At 38.1% G+C, this 20,135-nt stretch overlaps 1 protein-coding gene across 4 annotated transcripts in view; it reads right to left on the bottom strand.

The window, feature by feature from the left end:
• Positions 1-20,135, bottom strand: part of grid1a (glutamate receptor, ionotropic, delta 1a) — a 489,918-nt gene that overhangs the window by 96,592 nt on the left and 373,191 nt on the right. For all 4 annotated transcript variants that reach the window (XM_057847669.1, XM_057847666.1, XM_057847665.1 and 1 more), the window contains one exon: positions 11,433-11,486. In XM_057847669.1, the coding sequence (XP_057703652.1) occupies positions 11,433-11,486 (54 nt within the window). The remainder of the gene's footprint in view (positions 1-11,432; positions 11,487-20,135) is intronic.

Below are 20,135 nucleotides of genomic sequence, written 5' to 3'. Positions count from 1 at the left end.
CTTTGCCTACACTTTGCATCAGTAAATCGAACTGGTGCATCTGGTGCGTAGGCAGGAGGGTGAAAGCTGCGTCAGCTATGCACCATACAGTGTTACGTGAAAAAGCCAAAGAAGACTGCGACAAGTTACATTGGGTTTTTGCAATTGTCATTACATCAACAAACTGCAACGAGTCAAGGCCTGCCAACCATGATCGTACCACATCAAATGTTAAGACATAGACCAGCTACTTTGGCAGATAAAATGGAAACCAAATGCCACCAGTGTTCACTAAGCAGTAACATTTGGCTCAGTTCTAGACATGTTTTTAACATTTCAATATGAACACTTCAAAAATAACTTAGCTCCCCTCTCACATACTAAGCCTATCGTTTGGTAGATGGAAAATTATAGCTTTCAGGTACCAATTCAAGACTTTATAAAGGTGGGGAAAAAAGAACCGTCATATAACAATACTGGGGTCTTCAGTTTTCTGGTGAAAATGAAATACTTTAGTGGCAGGGTCGGTATATGTCATTAAGTGGAATAAAAAGGCATGCTATATTTTATTTTTCCCCTCTCGGCAATGAGGGGGATTTATATCAAGAGATGTCAGAACCAATTGCATTGCTTGCTTTATGCTCTTTATTATAAATGTTTTTTTTGTTTTTTTTTGTTATTTAAATTTGTATTAATTATTTCTTATTTCTTGTTTTAAATGCAAACTGCTTTTCTATTAATTATCTATTGCACTAATTTAATGTATTGTTCTAATTATGCACTTGTTTTGGTGACAGGTGAACTGGAGCAAATTTTGACTAATTTTGGTTTTATTAGAGTAATCTCAATGGGATCTGAAGTGATTGCTAGCCAATTGCAGAAAACTGTTTTAAATTAGTGACTGTACAATGCGACTTGAGTTAATGCTTTTTGAGTTACAAGCGCACTTTGTCTTTAAACTGTAGCTAATCTCTGCTTCCAAGCAAAACTTGACACCTTTGTCATTCAGTTACTGTTAAGACATTAAAGCCGCTGTCACATATACCTGAACACCGTTAAAATCCTAGAATTTAAATGATTAGCCCTTGTGTGTGAAAGCAATTTCCCGGGTTGACTGACACGGAGATTACGTGGACATTTAACGGGTTCCGTCTTAGGGTCAGTTTACATGGGGACTCTGCGACACGAAGACGCAATGACTAAGTAGCGGAATTGCCTCGCGTGCATATGGTGTCAGCGAAGACGGAAGGCGAAGACGAAAAATTCTGAATCCTGCCTCCAAAGTGGAAGAATTTGATTGCGGGTGCTTGAGGAGGGCTGGCTCTGCATGAATATCAAAAGCTCCTGCCGCGCGAGCCCCTCGCCGATAACGTCAGCACTCGTACATGTCACATTGGGCATGCGCAGCATCGCTATTAAACATTAAAAACAGCTAATGGCAGAACGTCGGCTTTAATTTACTGTTTTAATAATATTTTTAAATTTAAATATGTTCAGTGTTTCCATTTTTGTGCCTTTTGAACAAAAGAAAATGCCATTGCTTGGAGAGGGCGGGCATGTTGTCTTCTGAGGAGGTCAAAGCGAATTAGTCGCTGTCGCCTTGTAAATCTGCACTGCCCCCTAGGGCCTTGCATGAATAATACATCATTTTCATGCGGAATTGCGACATTGTTCAAAAGGAGACGGAACCATATAAATGCAAATTTGAAATTTTTCGTCTTATCGGAGAGTCACCATGTAAACTGCACCTTAGTATTGTGTCCGGGACTTTCCTAGGACGAGGCGTGTATGGAAGCACGAGTTTGATTGGCGAGACACAGCACGATGGCTGATGACGTAAATATCATGGTGGGCCGATTGTCATTTCCACTTTCTTCACAGTAAGACGAAAAGTGGTATACAAACATCACAATTATCAACATGGCAAATTAGAAATGGCAAAATTAAACTGAAAACATAACGAAACTAAATTGCTACGGGATCGTATCTTTGGAAATGTGTGGTTTATTTTGTTGGCAATGTTATGGTCTGCAACTGCGTAACCAAGGTTGTACCTCAAAGCAGAAAGCAACGGACGGATGTGCTCAAGGGTTTACAAAATATAAACAAAAATACACGCGATCACTCATTGGGTCCATGACAGTAGGTCGACGGGGATCAATAATACTAACCTAAGCGGTAGGCAGAGAGCCAGTAAGACAACAAAACAAATACACTCATATACCAGCACAGCGTAGGGGATTTCAAAACAAAGGCGGCAGACGAACAAGCTAGCAAATGCATGAAATTCGAGAATACAAGGTGTCGAATGGCGCCCAGCAAGTTAATATCTCGGCACCCTTCTCTTGGATTGCCTGGGCTTATATACAGTCTTGATGAGCTTGAATTGGCTGCAGGTACGACGTCGGGAACGCTCCCACAACCGGCTCTATAACAAAACACAATCCGACCAACCGAATGTAACAGCCGATGCCGACAAAAAAGATGACATAATGTCCTGGTTAAAAAATCGCGACAGCAGCCCTCTACGTACAGAGAGCACCGAGTCGGCAACACGGGACAAGTCTGTGAAAGTGTCCAACCCGCGCCATTCCCGGGAAATCCCTCCATGTGTGAAAGCAATGACGCGGGCAAATCCCGCGTCACCTTACATGGGAATTTACCAGAATATGTGTGTGAAAGGGGCTTAAGTGTCCCTGCTACTGAAAATTCTCCTAATCCCCAATCAAGGCCACCAATCAGATCCCCCTCCCACCCCCCGCACACACACTCAACAGCAACCCTACCTTGGGAATAATTTATCACCACTGTTCTTATTTTACATACCATTATTCTTGGAAGTGTGAACCACATTAGAAATGAGAGCTAAACAACCCAAAATATCCACTGCCCTCAAAAAAAAAATATGACCGGACAAAACAAATTTAGCTACACTTGAACAAATGCGCAAAAGGGTTTTCAGGTGAAAATGTAAATGTGAGTTTTGGCATCAATCATGTTGTTTGTCTGAGTGGTCATTGTTGAGAACACAACCACTTGTTCTCATACAAGTAGAGTACAGTAGGTGTATCTAATGCTGCAGTATGTTCTGTGAATGCATAGCTATAGATAGCCTTTGAATTAATCTGTGTTTTAGGTGGCCAAAACAGCGTTGGCGGGTTTTCAATTATCCGAAGCGACGTTACCCAATGACATCAATCATCTCTCGACTCCTCTCCTCAACTCTGTCCATCACAGCGGGCACAGCCGCCTCATTCATCACGCGTTGTCGAGTGTCACCATCCTGCTTTTCGAGAGCAAAAACAACACAACAACTTCCAACTCCCTCCTGGAAGTGCAATTCATCTGAATTTTTTATGCCAAAACAAGCATGTGCTTGTGTCTGCACGCTGCATTCAGCGGGAGGCCTGGCCACCTCTCATCTCTATGCTGATGGTCTCCTCTTGAGTCCCGCCACAACTTTTAATATCCAATTTAGGCTCTCTTTTTTTCTTAAATGACTTTGTGTCCAACAAGTTTGTCTGTGCTCTCAAGCCTCAAAGAAACTTCTATTGCATCTGAACAGAAAAAAAGGCCATTAAATGAAGCTACATTTGCTTCACAGTTACACATGGCCTCTTTATAGAAGGTTATTAAATAAATGATCTCTTTAGATATAAATGGGAGTATGGTGGGCTAGTGGTTAACCACACAGTCATGAAATCCTGGGTTCCAATCTCGGCTCACGATCTAATGTATGAAATATTAATATTCTCCATGTAGGGCTCCCTGCGGGCTTAATGTGGAAAAGAAGTATAGAAAATGAACAGATGACGTTATGGCTATTTGTTTCCTATAATTGACTGACCCTATATACAGCTAAATGAATGTGTGTTTATACTATGATTACGGACATTGATCATGCCATCCTATCAGCTTTAAGTATGACACACCCCAATGGTTTTAACCTGTGATCTTCGTCAAACATCCTTGTCACCTTACATCTCACTTCAATTCGCTTTTACTTGTCTTTGGAGCAAAACATCAAGATTCATGGTTCATTGCCTGTGCTGGATTAACATATCCTTCAGTGGAGCTGGAGCTGAATGAAATGTGAGAGGCCCCCTGTTGGGGTGATGGGGGTGTTGGGGATTGGAGCTAAGTCACTTCTGGGTCTAAAGATCATGCGTTTGAAATGAGTGTCATGATTGCGTTATGACCAGGGAATATGGGGTTGCTCGTGTACAATTATTTATATCCCTGCTGTATTGAGCGATAAAACAAGACTATGCTTAATTTGAACTACTGTCCAGAGGCATAAGTAGAGAAGGTCATGATATTCTATTCTTTTTTTTTTTTTTGTCTCTTGAGGATTTAAAAAAAAAAATAAAATTAATGGATTCTACTTTTTTTATGTCCATCTTCTAATGTATAGAGTACAGTAAATGCTTTAAACAACCTCAAAAACAGCCTTTAGCCAAGTCACCCGCTTAGGGATGGGAATCGAAATCCGATTCCAATTCCGAACCGGTTCCTAGTGTTTCGAGGCCTCGCCATCACAATGAAAAAGCCTTAACGATCCCTTTAACGATTCCTAAAGACGCATATTGCGTCGTGACGTGTCTTGTTGTCCAGACGCATCAAACTAGCATGGCACCAAGAACCACTCGCTCCAAAGTTTGGCTACACCTCACCAGGAAAGAGGGTGAAAATGAAAGGTTACGATGGTTTAGCACGAGCATTGCAGCCGTAAACATAACAATGACAGCACGTTGGTTCAAAAACTTCAATCGCTGGAAAGTGTGTCTTCACTTCAGGAGAAAAAATTACAACAAAGTGACTTGCAGTCTTTGCAAGGTGGAGATAACTGCATCGGGAGGGAATACAACTGCAATGTCCTCACTAAGGCTCAGTCCTAGCTATACAGCTAGCTAAACTCCCAAATGATGATATAGAAGACGTTGGTATAATTTGCTGACTTTATTCAACCATCACTTGAAGAGCGAAACTAAAAATAGAAATGAAACAAATCAATTTCGTCCCCAATAACAAACAGGTTTGCCTCAACGTAAATCAGCGATGATTAGCTGCTAATACATTTATAACACAAACTGCTGGCATGCGTTCGCTAGCATTAGCACATTGTTCAAACCACTACACAACTGGATTTAAGTGTCCGATCGCGAGTGGAAACACACAACAACAACACAAAAGATGATACATACAGGTGTTGCCTCTGTAGATATTTTACAAACATTAACAAAGAACGTAGGCTCGTAGCAGTAATTCCCTCTCTCACTAACTCGCTCACTCGCTTGGATGCGGCACTTCTTTGTGTGTAAGCGCGCTCTTCTTCACATGAGGAAGCGCAAGGGCGCCCCCACTTGAGCGTGAAAGCACCATAAAAACTAAAAGGGATGCATTTCAATATAAATGGTAAATAATACACTTTAACACAGGGGTCCCCAAACTACGGCCCCCTGAACAATACCAGAGAGCATTTTGATTTTTTTTTTCTCAATAGTGTTATTTATTTCCTGGCCTTTTTCTGTGAAGATCTCAGAGAGGGTTATTTGGTTATTATCTATTTAATTAATAGTGTTACCATTATTTATTATTATGATATATTATACTATATTATCATTTTTATTTTATTTACTTTTGTTACGTGAAGAATCCAGAAAGGGTTATCTGGGATTTCTGAAAAACAATAATTTTTTACATTTAGCCACTCCTGCAATCGTCACACTTTTTCTGTTACAACAGAGAAGGGAAAAGTTATGTGGCCCTCACAGGAAAAAGTTTGGGGACCCCTGCTTTAACACATATTGCCAAAGGCAGAACAACGACCTATATGCCAATATATACCAATATTTTTTATTTCTGTTAGAAAAATGTTTCAGTAAAATGTTACACATTCTTGTGCATTTGCCAGTTATTGCCACAGTTAACATTGAGGCTTTGGGCCTCTTTTGACCCCGTTGTGAGTTTGTAAAGTTGTGACTTCTGATTAACCCTTGAGAGTCGAAGGACGCGCCGGCGCGTCCTCAGCGCACGTCGTCTTTGAAGCGCCCTCACGTTTTAATTACGTCACCCACATGCCGTTGGTTGGTGTCGTTTTAAAGTGCGGAAGTTGCGGTTTACTCTCGTTATTATTTGAAGTCAATCGACCAACTAGAACGTGAGATATTGTCATTTAAGTTTTATAGTTTTATTGTCCTCTCAAAAAAACATTAAAACGCTGCATGGATCATTTGTTTATGTCTATATTTCCATCATTTCTAGTCCTTTTTCAAAACGGAAGCTCCATGAAAAAAACACAAATCAAACGAACCCTTTCGAAGTCACAGTGGAAGCACAAAATGCGTTTTTTGTTTTTTTTTATAAATATAACTGCGGTGCGAGGTTCAACCGAACGAGAGGGAGGAGGAGTGTTCTGAAGCAGCGAGGTGGCGAGCGACGGCCAGTTGGATACTGCTGGATCGAGCAGCGACTTTGTGTGACTTTGACAATGAACGGAAAACTAAATTTAGCGCAAGCAATTGTGCTTCTGATCAACTTGAGGAAGAGGATGGTCCAAATTCGTCATCATCGTCTTCTTCGGAAGAGTCCTCGAGTGAAGATAGTGACGGATTTGAACACGTGGGTGACGCCATCGACGAGCAGAGGTAAACCAACTCACTCTTTTTTTTCATGCTGAAAACGTTTCTTTTGAAAGTTTCTTTTGATATTGCAAGACAAAGTTAATTTTGATGCAATATAAGTGTGTGTTTGTGTATATAATAATAAAATGTGCATATCAGATCAAAGTCGTACGTGCACTGTGGGTATCCCAGGCAGGAATTTATAATTTGTGGTGTTCTTCTTTCTATATGAAGGTTAGGGATGTAGCACATATTCAGCTATGGTATTCTTTCTATTGTCATACATATAGATTTCCATTATTATTTATTGCTGTATATATTTTTATTTTATACTTTATTATTTTCATAAATACTGACTTATTTTCATGTACATTTATAGTGACAATGAAAGCAAAGTGAAATGAAAATGGAAGGGTGGAAAGAGGACCGACACCCCATGGAAGTGTGAGCTGTGTGATGTAGCTGTGTCTAATTCCAGGACGAAACTGCTTTTCGGAGTGGCATGACTGAAAAAAATTTAACTTGTTTATTGTAAATATTTTTGAAAATGCTTTTTTCCCCCCAATGTTATATATATATATTTTTTCCCACATCAATCTTCTCAATTTGTGTATATAAATGTGTGTTCAAGAAGCTTGATTGTGTGTACATAGTTTTCATCAGGCGATTGGCCGCAATACCTAAACTCATAAAGAGATGGCCTCTAAACACTTTTTGTGTTAGATGGTATATATTTTTTCACTGTTCTTCACTGTTAGGTCTGCTGTATATAACCTGTTTTGACTGGAGCATGTATAAAGGCAAAAAACGCCTATGGCTATACCTGTTGTTTATGTTGAATTGTCAAATATAAGACTATTTATTCTAAATTTTTTTGGTTGAATGTTCATCCTAACATGTTGAATAAATATTACAAAGTTTCAAAACGGTTCGTTACGCATGTTTGGTTGTCAATTGGACATCAATATTAAAAATTTTGACAAAACGATTTTGGAATTTTTGGTCTTTTTGGGCCCAAAATGATGATTTATAATTGATCAGTGAAGGAAACAACAATTTGGACATGAAGTTCAAGGTGTCACAAAAAAAGGGACCAAACCAGGCCATCGTAAACAATTCTTTCTTTGAAATATAAAGGCAACTTCAAAGGCATGCAAAATCAGACAAAATAGGCCCAGACCTTAAAGGGTCAAACAAACTCGATCCCAATCAAAATGTTTGTTTTTGTATTTCCCCAAATTAGAATCGATAAGAGAATCGATAAAGAATAGAATCGCTAAGCAATATCGATAATGGAATCGGAATCGTACAAATCGTATCAATTCCCATCCCTAGACCCGCTAATTGTCTAGTAAATGGAATAATTTGAATGTCCATATAGGTAAAAAAAATTTAATCAAGTTGACTAGACACGCGCATATAATGTGAATCCCTAAATTTTCACTCACATGCACGTAACGTCATCATGAATCTGTTTCTGTCCTACACACACACTCACTGTAATATTTCCCAGTTCATTCACATGCACACAGTGCAATAATTTGTCCATGTACTATAGTATTTCAAGCCCAAATGTAATGAACCCTAAATTTAGGATACGCGATTCAGTTTCCGCCCTTGATTATTCTGATGCACTGCCCGTCCTTAAAATTTGACGTACGCATCTGTGTTTCGCAAGGTCTGAGAAAACAAATTTAGCACTAATAAATAACAATCAGCTTCCCATCATATCTTCTCCCAGACTGCTGAAAAGCTAATATTGCACTTAAGTTGTTGTTGCATTTTTTTTTTTATTATTATTATATTGCTTGAATAAAAATGCATACTCGGATACAGATCACAGAATGGCTCCAAAAGAGGTATAATTAAAAACAAAAACAACATAATTTAAGTGAAACGCTTAATGTTAGCGGTCATAACATTTAAAAATCACTTCCAGATGTACAGAAGTTCGGCGCTCTGAAGGCCAACAACTAGTGTAAATACTATCCTCATTTCAAGGTGAACATCCACTTCATGGGCAGTTTCCTTTTGATAATAAAAGGGAAAAGAGGATCTACTACAAGGAAAGAGAACTATAACTTGTTTTATAGTCCTAAGAATTAGGTGAGGGGGGTTAGAGAAGAGCACCTTTAGCAAAAGCACAATTCAAAAGGTAAAATGTAACATCTTGCAGAAGACTCATTTTGTTTGGACATCATTTAAGCTCTAAAGAAAAAGAATACAGCATTAGCTCATACATAATTTCTCTAAGACTATAATAAAGGAATGCACCAGCTCGAGTATGAAGACTGCTTCAAATTAAAAATTACAGCCTGTCACTTATCAAACAGGCTCAGACTGCAGAATCCTTTCGTGTGCTGCTTTGTGAGGCATACAAAACCAATAATATGAATTAAAAGAGGCAGACCGAAAGGATTTTCAGGAGCTCAAGGCCTCTTTAGCCCATGTGGGGTAATATTTTACCCACATGCATGGATGAACTGATTCAAAGCCATCTGCAGGTAGTTATTAAAAACAGATAAACAAAAAAAGTAAGGTGTAATGTAAGGTAAGGCCATTTGGACTGCGAGCTCTGCAATACAAAATGCTTCATTAACCTTCAGTAATCAATATTCACCTCCCCTTGGTTAATAATTTGTCACTTGAACTAAATTACATTTAAGTACAACAACACTGTCAGTTCACACTGCAAAACGGCGTGAAATTACATACGGAGTCCAGGAACATAGTGGCAAGCTTTTAAACTGATAACAATAATAATATCGGGTAGTGTTTCATGGGATGATAGGTCATAGACTTCACTGTCAGTTGTCGGGACACGGGGCTCGGGGCCGATCTGTAGGGGGCCTATTTTCACAAATTTAAAATTCAAATATTTTCAAAACCAAAACTGCTAGCGACCTAAAACCATAAAAGGCACCTCCCTTAGGCATATATGAGTCCCCATGAGCTGCGACATCAAAAAATTTGTTCCCTAATAAAATTAGTTAATTAATAATCAATTAATTAAATATTTCTGTTATATAAAAAAACATAAAATGGCTATAAATTTCTCATATTTTACGCTACAAGCACAAAAATCACCAAATGCAGAGATAATCACCTATATTTTCAGGATCAATAGCAATATTTAACACTCGTATCATATAAGGTTTTGCCTGAAATAGCTCCTTTTTTTTTTTTTTTAAATTTAGTGCAAGCTTTCAACAGCTAATAAATCACTCAATTTTCACATCAGAAACGTAATACTTGCGGAAAGCATGCAGAATCATCTTAATTTTACTCAACAAAAGCAACATTTTGCATTTTTCCAATCACAATTTATTTAGGTTGAATTACGATGTTACTATTGCCTCAGCTCGTCTACCCGGCTATCTGGCCCTTGTTTTTTTTTTTTTTAACTGAAATGTTACATAAAATAAAACACGTAAAAGGTGAAAAAAAAATGTATGGACGCAGAGCTGTCTAAATTACTATTTCGAAAATTACCTGATCATTTGACTGTAAAGTTACACCATTGTGTATGGAAAGAAAATACAACATGACGGCCATCACAAAACAAAGAGTTTTTTAGGTTTAAAGTTCTTGTAAATAAATATGTACATTCTGGATTTCTATAGATATGAACACATAACAGTCTAGATTGGTTAAAGGCAAAAAAACAAAACAAAAAAAAACGGGCAGTTATCATTCATTTTACGTAAATATTTCAAGCTAAAGTGACATTAATTTTTTCCATTCGCTTGTTTCAAAGTGCATGCATTGTGCTATTTTATATAATAATTGCCTTGAATCCTCGACCAAATAACTCTTTAGACACGCCTCTATGCTTGTATGCAGAAAACATTTGTGCTATTTCTACCTAAATCCAGTGTTTGAACGCAGCGTGTGTTTGAGTTTATCACAATGAAAGCCACCTCAAACCTCTGCCTTGTTGCGTTTTTGTTTCCCTGCATTTGGGTCCACACCACCTGCTTGCCCGCGTTTTCTGTGACAATACCTCCATAACCCTCCATAAGCAACACATTCATGAAAAAATACCAATTGATTACTAACATACACGGACTAAATCTTGTCATAGTGCTACTTGATGCACTTAAGGCACACTGGGTAGTGGATTGTGTAAGGTGAGAGTTCACTGAATCCATGTAAGCATGAAAGGAACATGCCAGCTCAACATAGGGAGGCCAGAGCCAATACCTGAACTGCAAATTCTTCTTAAATGATAAAAAAAATAACATTTGAAAACAATGGTTTAATTGATAATCTGCTCCCAATTGAAATTCTACCTCTATTGTGCCACAATAAAACCATCATTTTCCATTTAGGCCTAAGGTGTATCCCCCACTGTCCCAAAAATTCTTACTCATTAATCATCTTAGCAAATCAATTGAGCCTTGAACAATGATTAGAGTGACATCTTTCTTTACTTAGAGTTTAATGTTTGAACATGATAAATGGATACCAATCTGTGTGTGTGTGCTATTCCGGAAAGCAAGTTCCTACTGAGAACTGAAATGCAAATTCTCAGGCAGGTCAACTGGGAGCAACCCTTTTATTTTCTTCCATCCATTTGCTTTTTAGAATAATTGGAGCCATTGGAAACATAAAGAGGCCAAGGGGGGAGTCTATATTCACTAAAAGTGCACTTGACTCTCATAGCATTACGGTCAGAGTAACATGTGGCTTGACATCTGTTCAGAACACGCCGACATCAAGAGTGGAAACAAAAGGCTGTTGTGCTGTATCAGGTAAATGAAACAGCAAGGAAATTAGAAAATCTGCAACAAAGGTGTGTTGAATCAGCATGTTTGTATTTAGACTCACCTCGTTGGCATACACCCAGTGACTGTCCTTGGATGCCAGGTTGGTCTCTACAGCCTGCGCAGAAAAGCAAAAAAGATGGAGGTCAAAAGAGGGCAGCTTTTAACATCCTTCTGAGCAAAGTGTACAGGTTTTTCAATGTCAGTTAAGCCTCAGGAAGCCCCACAGCTTCATTGTTGTGATTCAAGACCACCTGGAACATGAAGTCTGACAGGCCACGGGGCAAAAGTGATCAGCATTAAAATCACAATCTTTTGCCCTGGAAAGCTTAAGGGCAAAACCAAGGTTTTGCTGGTGTCAAAGGTTTAAAACTGGATTGTTTGCTTTTTCTTTGAGCTCTTTTGGATATTGCAAGGGTTAGATTCATTGGGTGAGGCGCCTACCTCTGTCAGACTGTTGAATGGTGTATAATTTTTTATTTTTGAGTGGCCGGGAATGATATAATTTTTGCCATCCGTATTTCAAAGCGATCCTTGTGCTGATGTAACCCAGAAAATCAGAATGCTATCCTATAAATATATACTTTTGTATCACCGTCTAAATTCTCATGAAAACAGCCTCGATGTGGGCATGGAGGCATGTACATTAATCACCTAGGTGGATCAACGGGTGTCGTGTATTAAAGGCTTGAGTGCAGATTCCACAGACACCCTTCCATATGTGAGGATGTTATGTTTCAGCATGATAAATGAACGCCAATATGTGTAACGCATGTCTTTGTCTGAATGACAAGCTCGCACTGGGCACTGACATTTGTTCACATCAACTGGGTGAGATAACAGTTTTATTCTTGTCTAACTTCATTTCGTTAGGCACTGTTGAAAGTAAATGTATTAAAAAGTTCTAGAAAGTCTGATCTACAACATAAAATTGCATAATACAGTGGTACCTCGACATATGATCACTTCGACACACGATCTTTTCGACATCCGATGTAAAATTTGACTCACCATTTGTTTCTACATCCGACAACATGCTCGAAATATTTATGTTTGTTTACCCGCAAGACGGACGCACGGCGGATTTTCTCGTGAGAGAAATGGGTTATAAGACGGTTAGTGCAGGTGGTTAAAAAAGGAAAAAACGGATGCTTCCCATTAAAATGAAGATGAATATGAGCGTGATGTGCGCGTCAATGAACTGGCTCGACAATACGGCAGTAGAATGTCTACGATCTCGACGGTCCTCCTCCGACCTCCGTTCGCCAGTCTTTATAAGTTAAGGTGACAATTATTGTTGTGGTAACATAGCCAAAGAAATCGCCAGCTTGGTCACGTTTTTAATCATTTATTGTGAACTTGTGCAACACAACACGCCTACTGTCTGCCACAGTTAACGTCAGCAACAACAGGACATTAAAAGAGAAAGTAAAATATCAACCGCACCTATCTCACTGTCACATCAGCCACGCGGTGCTTCAGGTACAGCACGCACAACACATCAACCACATTAGAACCCAATTTGTTACATTATTACAGGAATTATTATTATGATATTATTATTCCGATTTTATAATTTATTTGTTTTGCTATGTTTAATTGCCATTTGTAATGGTACCAGCAGTATTTATTAAGGATTTAGTGTAGGTTTATGGGCTGTGGAACGAATGAATAGAATTATAATGTATTCTTATTGGAAAATCCTGCTCAACATATGACCATTTCGACTTACAAACAAGGTCCTGGAATGAATTAACTTCATATGTAGAGGTACCACTGTATATGCACAATAGAAATAGTTTTGATTTATTTTTCTCATGTTATAATGTTGGCAATAAGGCATTAAGGAGGTGTGTGTCTTAGAAAGTAGGGATAAGGCTGTTCAAAAATATAAAAAATATGTTGAAAAGAATGGGGGCGGGGGGAGAACAAGCCCAAAAACAATAATTCCTAGCTACATTATTTTAATTTAAAAAAATAATCTCAAGCAGCAATAATTGATGTCAATTAACATCACGTAGCACTCGTCTACAAAAGTCGGCGTAAATCGCACCGTGAGCCCCTAGTCTTATCTCCCAACTTCAGAACAGTCACGCTTAGATTTTAATGCCCCTCTAATTTCCCGATTTCATCAAGTCAAACGACGTCCATCAGTGTCCAAAAGCAATATTTACCTCCACGCTTCAAATGCTACATCTCGAGGCCTAATTGTGCAAAACTGCTTTGAAATTCAAATTCAGCAAAAACATTCACGCGTGACTTGTGAGACATGTTGCTCATCCACTTGAGGAAAATACCGCTTTCACACATTTACAAATTATCTGAGATATGTTGGCGCTCTATAGGGAGGCAGTGTAAAGGATAGACATGACATTCAGACGCATCTTAACTGGGCTGAAGGACAACTCAATGTGGAAGGTGTGTGTCACATAGAGTGTGTGTGCCTTTGTGAAGAAAGACAGAAGAAGAAGAGCGTGGGCTGCTCGACTTGAAAGCAAAGAGCCGTAGGGACACTTTAGTCGTAGTAGATGAGAAAAAAACAAAATGCAGACAGACGAGTGAAGTCATGTGTAGTCTCCTGCATGGGGGAAGTGTAGGTGCCCGTGTGCACTTTAATTTTAGAATGTTTCATCAGCAACATTATTCTGGCAAAAAATAAGAAAACTCCTAAAATACAGAAATGCCTTTAAACTAAAAAAAAAAAAAAAAAAAAAAAAAAAAAAAAAAAAAAAAACTGGTTGGGGTCAGAGTCTTAGCAGTATAGAATGTTGAGAATGTTGTTAGCCTTGCTATTTTGTGCAAACAATGTGTTGAAAAGCATAATGAAAATTAGCTCCTAAGGTGGATAACATGTATAAAATAAAACTAGATCTTTTTGCATTTTATATGTAAGGCATGTCCCAGATCAAATTTATGTGATCAAAAATCGGGCACGATCATGTCATTTTCAGAGGATCAGAATTAAGTAAAAAAGATAGCGTTTTAAACTCTAACTCTGTGATGTCATTATACAACCAGACAATTTGAAAAACATTTTTTTCCCTTACTGAGGTTAGGATACTAGCTGGAAACATATGACCAAATATATCACCCCCAGTGTTACCGAAATCAATAGTTCATGCCCTGACCTATTGAACGATATTGCAAGACGTATTCAAGGTGGTGAATCATAAATGATGAACATAAGAAAATTGTCAGAGAGCATGTATTAATATCAATAATCCAGATGTGGACCAAGCGTAGAAAAACAACCTCAGCTTTTTTTTCAAATTACGATTGATAGAAGTTAATGAGACTTCCAGCACTGACCTAAATTCCAGGTTTATCATTCAAAATCAGCGGGGTTCTTTAATTTCCTGTTTCCGGTGACTAATCATAACAACAACAACAAAAACCCCTAAACCTCAAGAAAAAAAATCTTCTTTGACCAGGTAACTATTTATAAAGTCAATAAATGTGCTATGACATTGGCTCTAGCAAACTTTTTCAAAATGTGACAAGGACTTTGATACGACACAAAATCAGTTCTTGGTCTGACATCAAACAACGGTGTAACGCGTTTAAAAAAGTCTTTAAAAAAACAGGTCATGGAGAATATATTCACAATTTTTAATGGTTGACACCATTATCTCAATCTTGGATAAAATGTCAGCGTACACCAATAATACTGCCATTTGAGAATAACCTCATGAATAACCTATTCATGTTCTTGTACAGTACTGTTTGGAAACTAATCCACCAATTCTCTAAACTAGAATATCAGGTGAAAAATGTTTATTGGTTTCACATTTAAGTTGGATTGCCCCATACATTTTGAAGTGGCCAGTTTTAAAAATCATAGCCATTCAGCAATAATCAGTGAAATACAGTGGTACCTATACAATCGAATTTAATTCGTTCCACGACCTGGTATGTAAATCGAAATGGTAGAGCAGGATTTTCTCATAAGAATACATCATAATTCGATAATTTGTTCTACAGCCCAAAAACCTACACTAAATCCTTCATAAGTACTGCAGGTACAATTACACATAGCAAAACAAATAAATTATAAATACAAATTGGAATAATAATAATGATAATAAATCGGAAATAAAAAAGTGTTTTTCTTGTCACCTTGTAATAGTATTTACATAATTCACCCGCTGAACTATAGTTATGGTAATGATGTTTCCTTAACTTTTTTGGTTAAAGAAAAAGCCAGAAGTGAGTTTTTACCTGTGTCCATGCTTGTGGACTTTTATGTAACGTTGCTGCTGGAATGTCAATAAAGCATCGCAATTTTGCTGCTTATTTTGACACAACGCCTCAGACTCCTGTCCTTGCTCCACGCTACAACCTTAATTTATAGAAACTGGCGGCCATAGGTCGGAGGAGATGGTGGGTGGATGTCTCTTTATCCTTAATCCATATGAGCAAAAGGCTTTCTATCTCCTCTGAAATAGCACTGTGACGTTTAGAGAGAATAGTAGTCCTCTTTGATGCTTTGACTATTTTGATGGTTTCCATTTGAGGACCATCGAGATCGTCGACATATTTCGGCCATATTGTCAGGCCAGTACACTGAAGCGCACACCACGCTCAAATTTTTCTTTTATTTCATTTTCAATTTCAATTTTCCTTTTTTCACCACCTGCACTAACCTTCTTGGGACCCACGTTGATTTCTCTCACAGGAAATGAGCTGTGCTGCCATCTTGCTAGAAAACAATGTATTTGCGATGCTGTCATAAATCGTCGAATTTCAACCATGTTGTCAAATGTCGAGACTACTGACAAGTCAAATTTTACGTCGGAGGTCGACAGGATCTACGTTCCGATGTCGAAGTACCACTGTATTTCAGGACAGTTAGCAGAATTCTTCCTTTGCTCAAGTACAATAGTACTACCCCCCCCAAAAAAAAAAAAAAAAATCTGAATCCAGATTGGTTGGGAAGTGACACAGACGATATACAGTATTGATTAAAATTTTTTACTTCAGCTACTCTTCCGAAATGTACCAGTAGATAATTGATAATTATAAAATCTTTGAAGAATTACTTTTTTAATTATCTTTAAACCTTGCATAGAGTAAAACGATATTATTCATATACCCTTTTGTAGAATCCTTAAAATACATTATTGATAAGGAGAAGCACAGGCAAGAAAAATCCCATAACTATGTTGCATCAATACAATAGCATAATTCCATTCCATACATAATCCATCTATAGATTTGTAACAATACAATGCTATCAGGCTCACAAAAGGACATGTAGTGTATGATGATAATGTAGGTTACTCATTAGGATTCCGAACAAGCAGCACTTAGAAGACAAAAGGCATCTGAATATAATTCTTCCATGTTACAATGTGCATAATCAGCCCTTTCCTAATCGAATTTGGAACCAAGCACAGTTTCTCTCCAGCCTGCTTGATTCCCACATACTATATTTCATAGCCATCTTTGAAAAGGAGTTTAAATGTTGTCACCAAGCTGGGCTGAGTGGTTTCGTATTTGTGCAACATTCAAATCGGTAAAAGATGATGCAAGCGCAAATCTCTGGGAAGCAATGCAATCTATGAGAAGGGAGAGCCTGGAGTCACATCTGAAGAATATTCTGTGCCGTTGACACCAGCTTCTCCAAACGGCAAAAGAAACCCTCAGGCTTGTTCTTATACGGTCGCCATAAGCAACAAGGGAAACGCCAACTTAAATTTAAAACGGAGGCAAGTTCAGAAGGGATTGAAAGAGTGCAGTGGCGGATGTGGAAACAGGCGGCGGTGAAGTCGTGAAGACGAGGCTGAGGGGATGGGGGTGGATACACTCCAGACGGCTGAGTTTCTTCGGCGGGAAAACATTCAAAAGAATCATTTGCTGCAATTTCTCTTTGTCATTCACTTTAAATGCCAAAGGGGAAAAAAGAGCTGAAATGCATCAGAGATCATCATAGCAATGCACAAGAAGCTGCGAAAAGCATTCTGTAGTGGAGTACACTACACACCGAGAAGCTTCTAACAGTTGAAATGATTTTTTTTTTTTTTTTTTCCTAGGAAAAAACATGAGCAGGAGAAAATTGCAATTGTGCGTTTCTTATAGCATCAGGTATACAATACAATTCATCTTCTGTGTGATAAAACAACTACAGAGTTAAAAAAATGTGTTTTATTTCAGGGTGAGACATTGAGAATAGTTTGAATAAATGTGAAATATATTTTAAAAATGTGTACGAATTAGGTTTCTACTTTTGCGAACCGCTGCCGACCAGTTCAGAGTATACCCCATCTCCTGCCAATAGTTAGTGGGGATAGGCACCAGCAACCCTGCAACCCTGGATAAGCAGTACAGAAGATCAACTAAGGTCTTTACTCTTGTCTTATTTTTTAGTGGACTTTAGCTGCTTCTTTTACACATGTTTTTTCAGGTAATATTTTTACACAAAATGTGTGCCACAAAGCAAAAATAATTCATACATTAAACACAGCAGGTACCTTAGCAGTGGATGAATTTGCATTTCTGATGGGATCCCCTCGGGAGATTCTCAACAAAAACACTAAATTTTCACCTAGGGGAAATTTAGCTTGTAAATCTTTGATGAGGAATTTCAATTGGGGAACTGATAGATGGTAATGAATTGGGATAATTAACAGAGAGGAAACCATCTAGTGTACCAAAACTGTTTGTTCCCCTTTGGTTTAGTGTAATTACAGTTACCAGAAGACTCAAGTGCATACATTTTCAATAGTTTTAATGCCATTGTTTTTAATTAATTCACAAGAGAAAAACACCAATGATGAGAGCAAGAACTGTTTATGAGTAGCTGATTAAATGAAGGTTCCAACTGTGACAAAAGAACATTTGTAGAAATACTGAAGTCTTTCTTATAACATAACTCATAAAATGAATTGCATTTTGGGAAGCCTCCACATGCCCAAAATTCCCTTAATGAAAAGGTATTTCCTGATGAAAATGTATGTATTTTAGGGGTTGCGAACACAACAATCCTAAATTTAAAATGGAAAAAGTGAGAAAATTAGTTTCGACAAAAAAGGCATGCATGCAGCTATTTTGACAGGAAGTACGTTTTTAGAACAAATCCTTGGAACCCATCCTTGGAATTGAATGCAAAATTATCTATCTTTATTTGAAGCAGTCATTTTGTGTGGATTTCAGGGCTGGTACTTTCAAAATAGAGCCCCAATCAAAGACACGCCACTGAATAGTGAAGATTTATTGTCATGTCACGGAAGTCTTGTTAATGTTTTGCATACACATCAACCCGAGGCCGTTGGCAATCTGACAAATAGTGACGCACTGTATGCCCTTACAAATTGGTGACTAATCTTACAACGTTCTATAAAGTGTGCAATATGAAACAAAAATAAAACTCAATTTTTAAAATAATATGAATTTATTGGTAATATTGTAACTTATTACCTGGTGCAATCAAAGAACAATCAATATCTTCAGCTACATCCTGATTACTAAAATTTAACAGTGACTTTTGTTATAATTGCATGTAGCACTTCTGGAAATTTCTATTTTGTCTTGATGGCTGCACTTCAGCTCGCAATTCAGTTTGACTTGAACATAGTTCGTTAGTGCAGGGGTTCCCAACCTATTCCACTAAGGCACACTGTGGGTGCAGGATTTCATTCTTACCAAACAAGATGACAACACTTTTTCCCCAATCTGGTGTTTTACAAGTGCAATCAGTTGATTGCAGTCAGGTGTGGCTTGTTTTAGCAGAAGCCTCATTGGTTCAACTGTCTCTGCTGGATCGGCTGGAACAAAAACCAGGACCCACAGTGTGCCTTGAGGACTGGGTTGAAAACCCCTGCGTTAGTGTGTCCAGTTATAAAGTAAAAAGGTCAAGTGATAAAATTAACTTACCGATGCAATCTATGAGTCAGGGAACATTTCTTTTGAAGAAGAGTAATTAGTAACTTGGCAAAGTAAATGGTGTTACCTTTCATGTTTTTTTTTTCATTAAAAAAAGAAACAAAAAAAAACCTAGTAACCTTAGCTATGTTTGGAAATCGTTTAATGTTGTGAAACTACTGTTAAAGTTGTTAAAATTGCTACCGTTTTTGTATTAGTTCCCTTCTGTCTACTTTCGACATATTAATGTTTTAAAACTATTTCATAATTTAAAGATAGATTCAAGTCAAGATTTTGCCGATTTAGGAGTACTTTAGATAAAAAGTTGCAATCGTTCGCTAGGAAGGTTCACTACAACAGAGCCTTTCTGAGAAGTCTACTGCTTTAAAATTGCGGCTGTTTACTAATGCCGCCGTCTCATTTCGCATCTAGTTGTATAAGCATTTTATATCTAGGCGTAGATTGTAGGCTGTCGGCTACAGTCAGGAAATATTGGAGCCACCTAGCCTAGCATCGCGTTTGCTACAACGTCACAACACTCTTCTCTCTCAGTGTCTCTGACTTTTCTCTCAACCAACGTAGCAACGCATCGTAACGCACATTGTCTTGTTGCCGAAACGGTGACAAAATCCGGAGGGGAAAAAAAACGTAATGCACGGAAAACGTGCAGATTTTGAACGTACAGCGTACACACATTTAAAAATCAGTGCTCATTTGTACAAATTTTGCCGAAACCCTACAACTTGACAGGTATGGTTTTGTGTTGGCTCATGTAGGACTCTTTTATTTTGATAGTGACGTTCCTCCTTGCTTGACCTTTACTTCCTGCTCTTGCCAATCAGGCTAATCATGTCCTCTGTATAAATAGTCGGCGTCTAACCCTGCCCTGTGTCTGTTTGTCTGGTAT

This window comes from Corythoichthys intestinalis, chromosome 10 (assembly GCF_030265065.1).
Source record: "Corythoichthys intestinalis isolate RoL2023-P3 chromosome 10, ASM3026506v1, whole genome shotgun sequence".
NCBI lineage: Eukaryota > Metazoa > Chordata > Actinopteri > Syngnathiformes > Syngnathidae > Corythoichthys > Corythoichthys intestinalis.
Note: the sequence above shows the minus strand (reverse complement) of the source record. Positions and strands in the feature narration are given on the sequence as shown.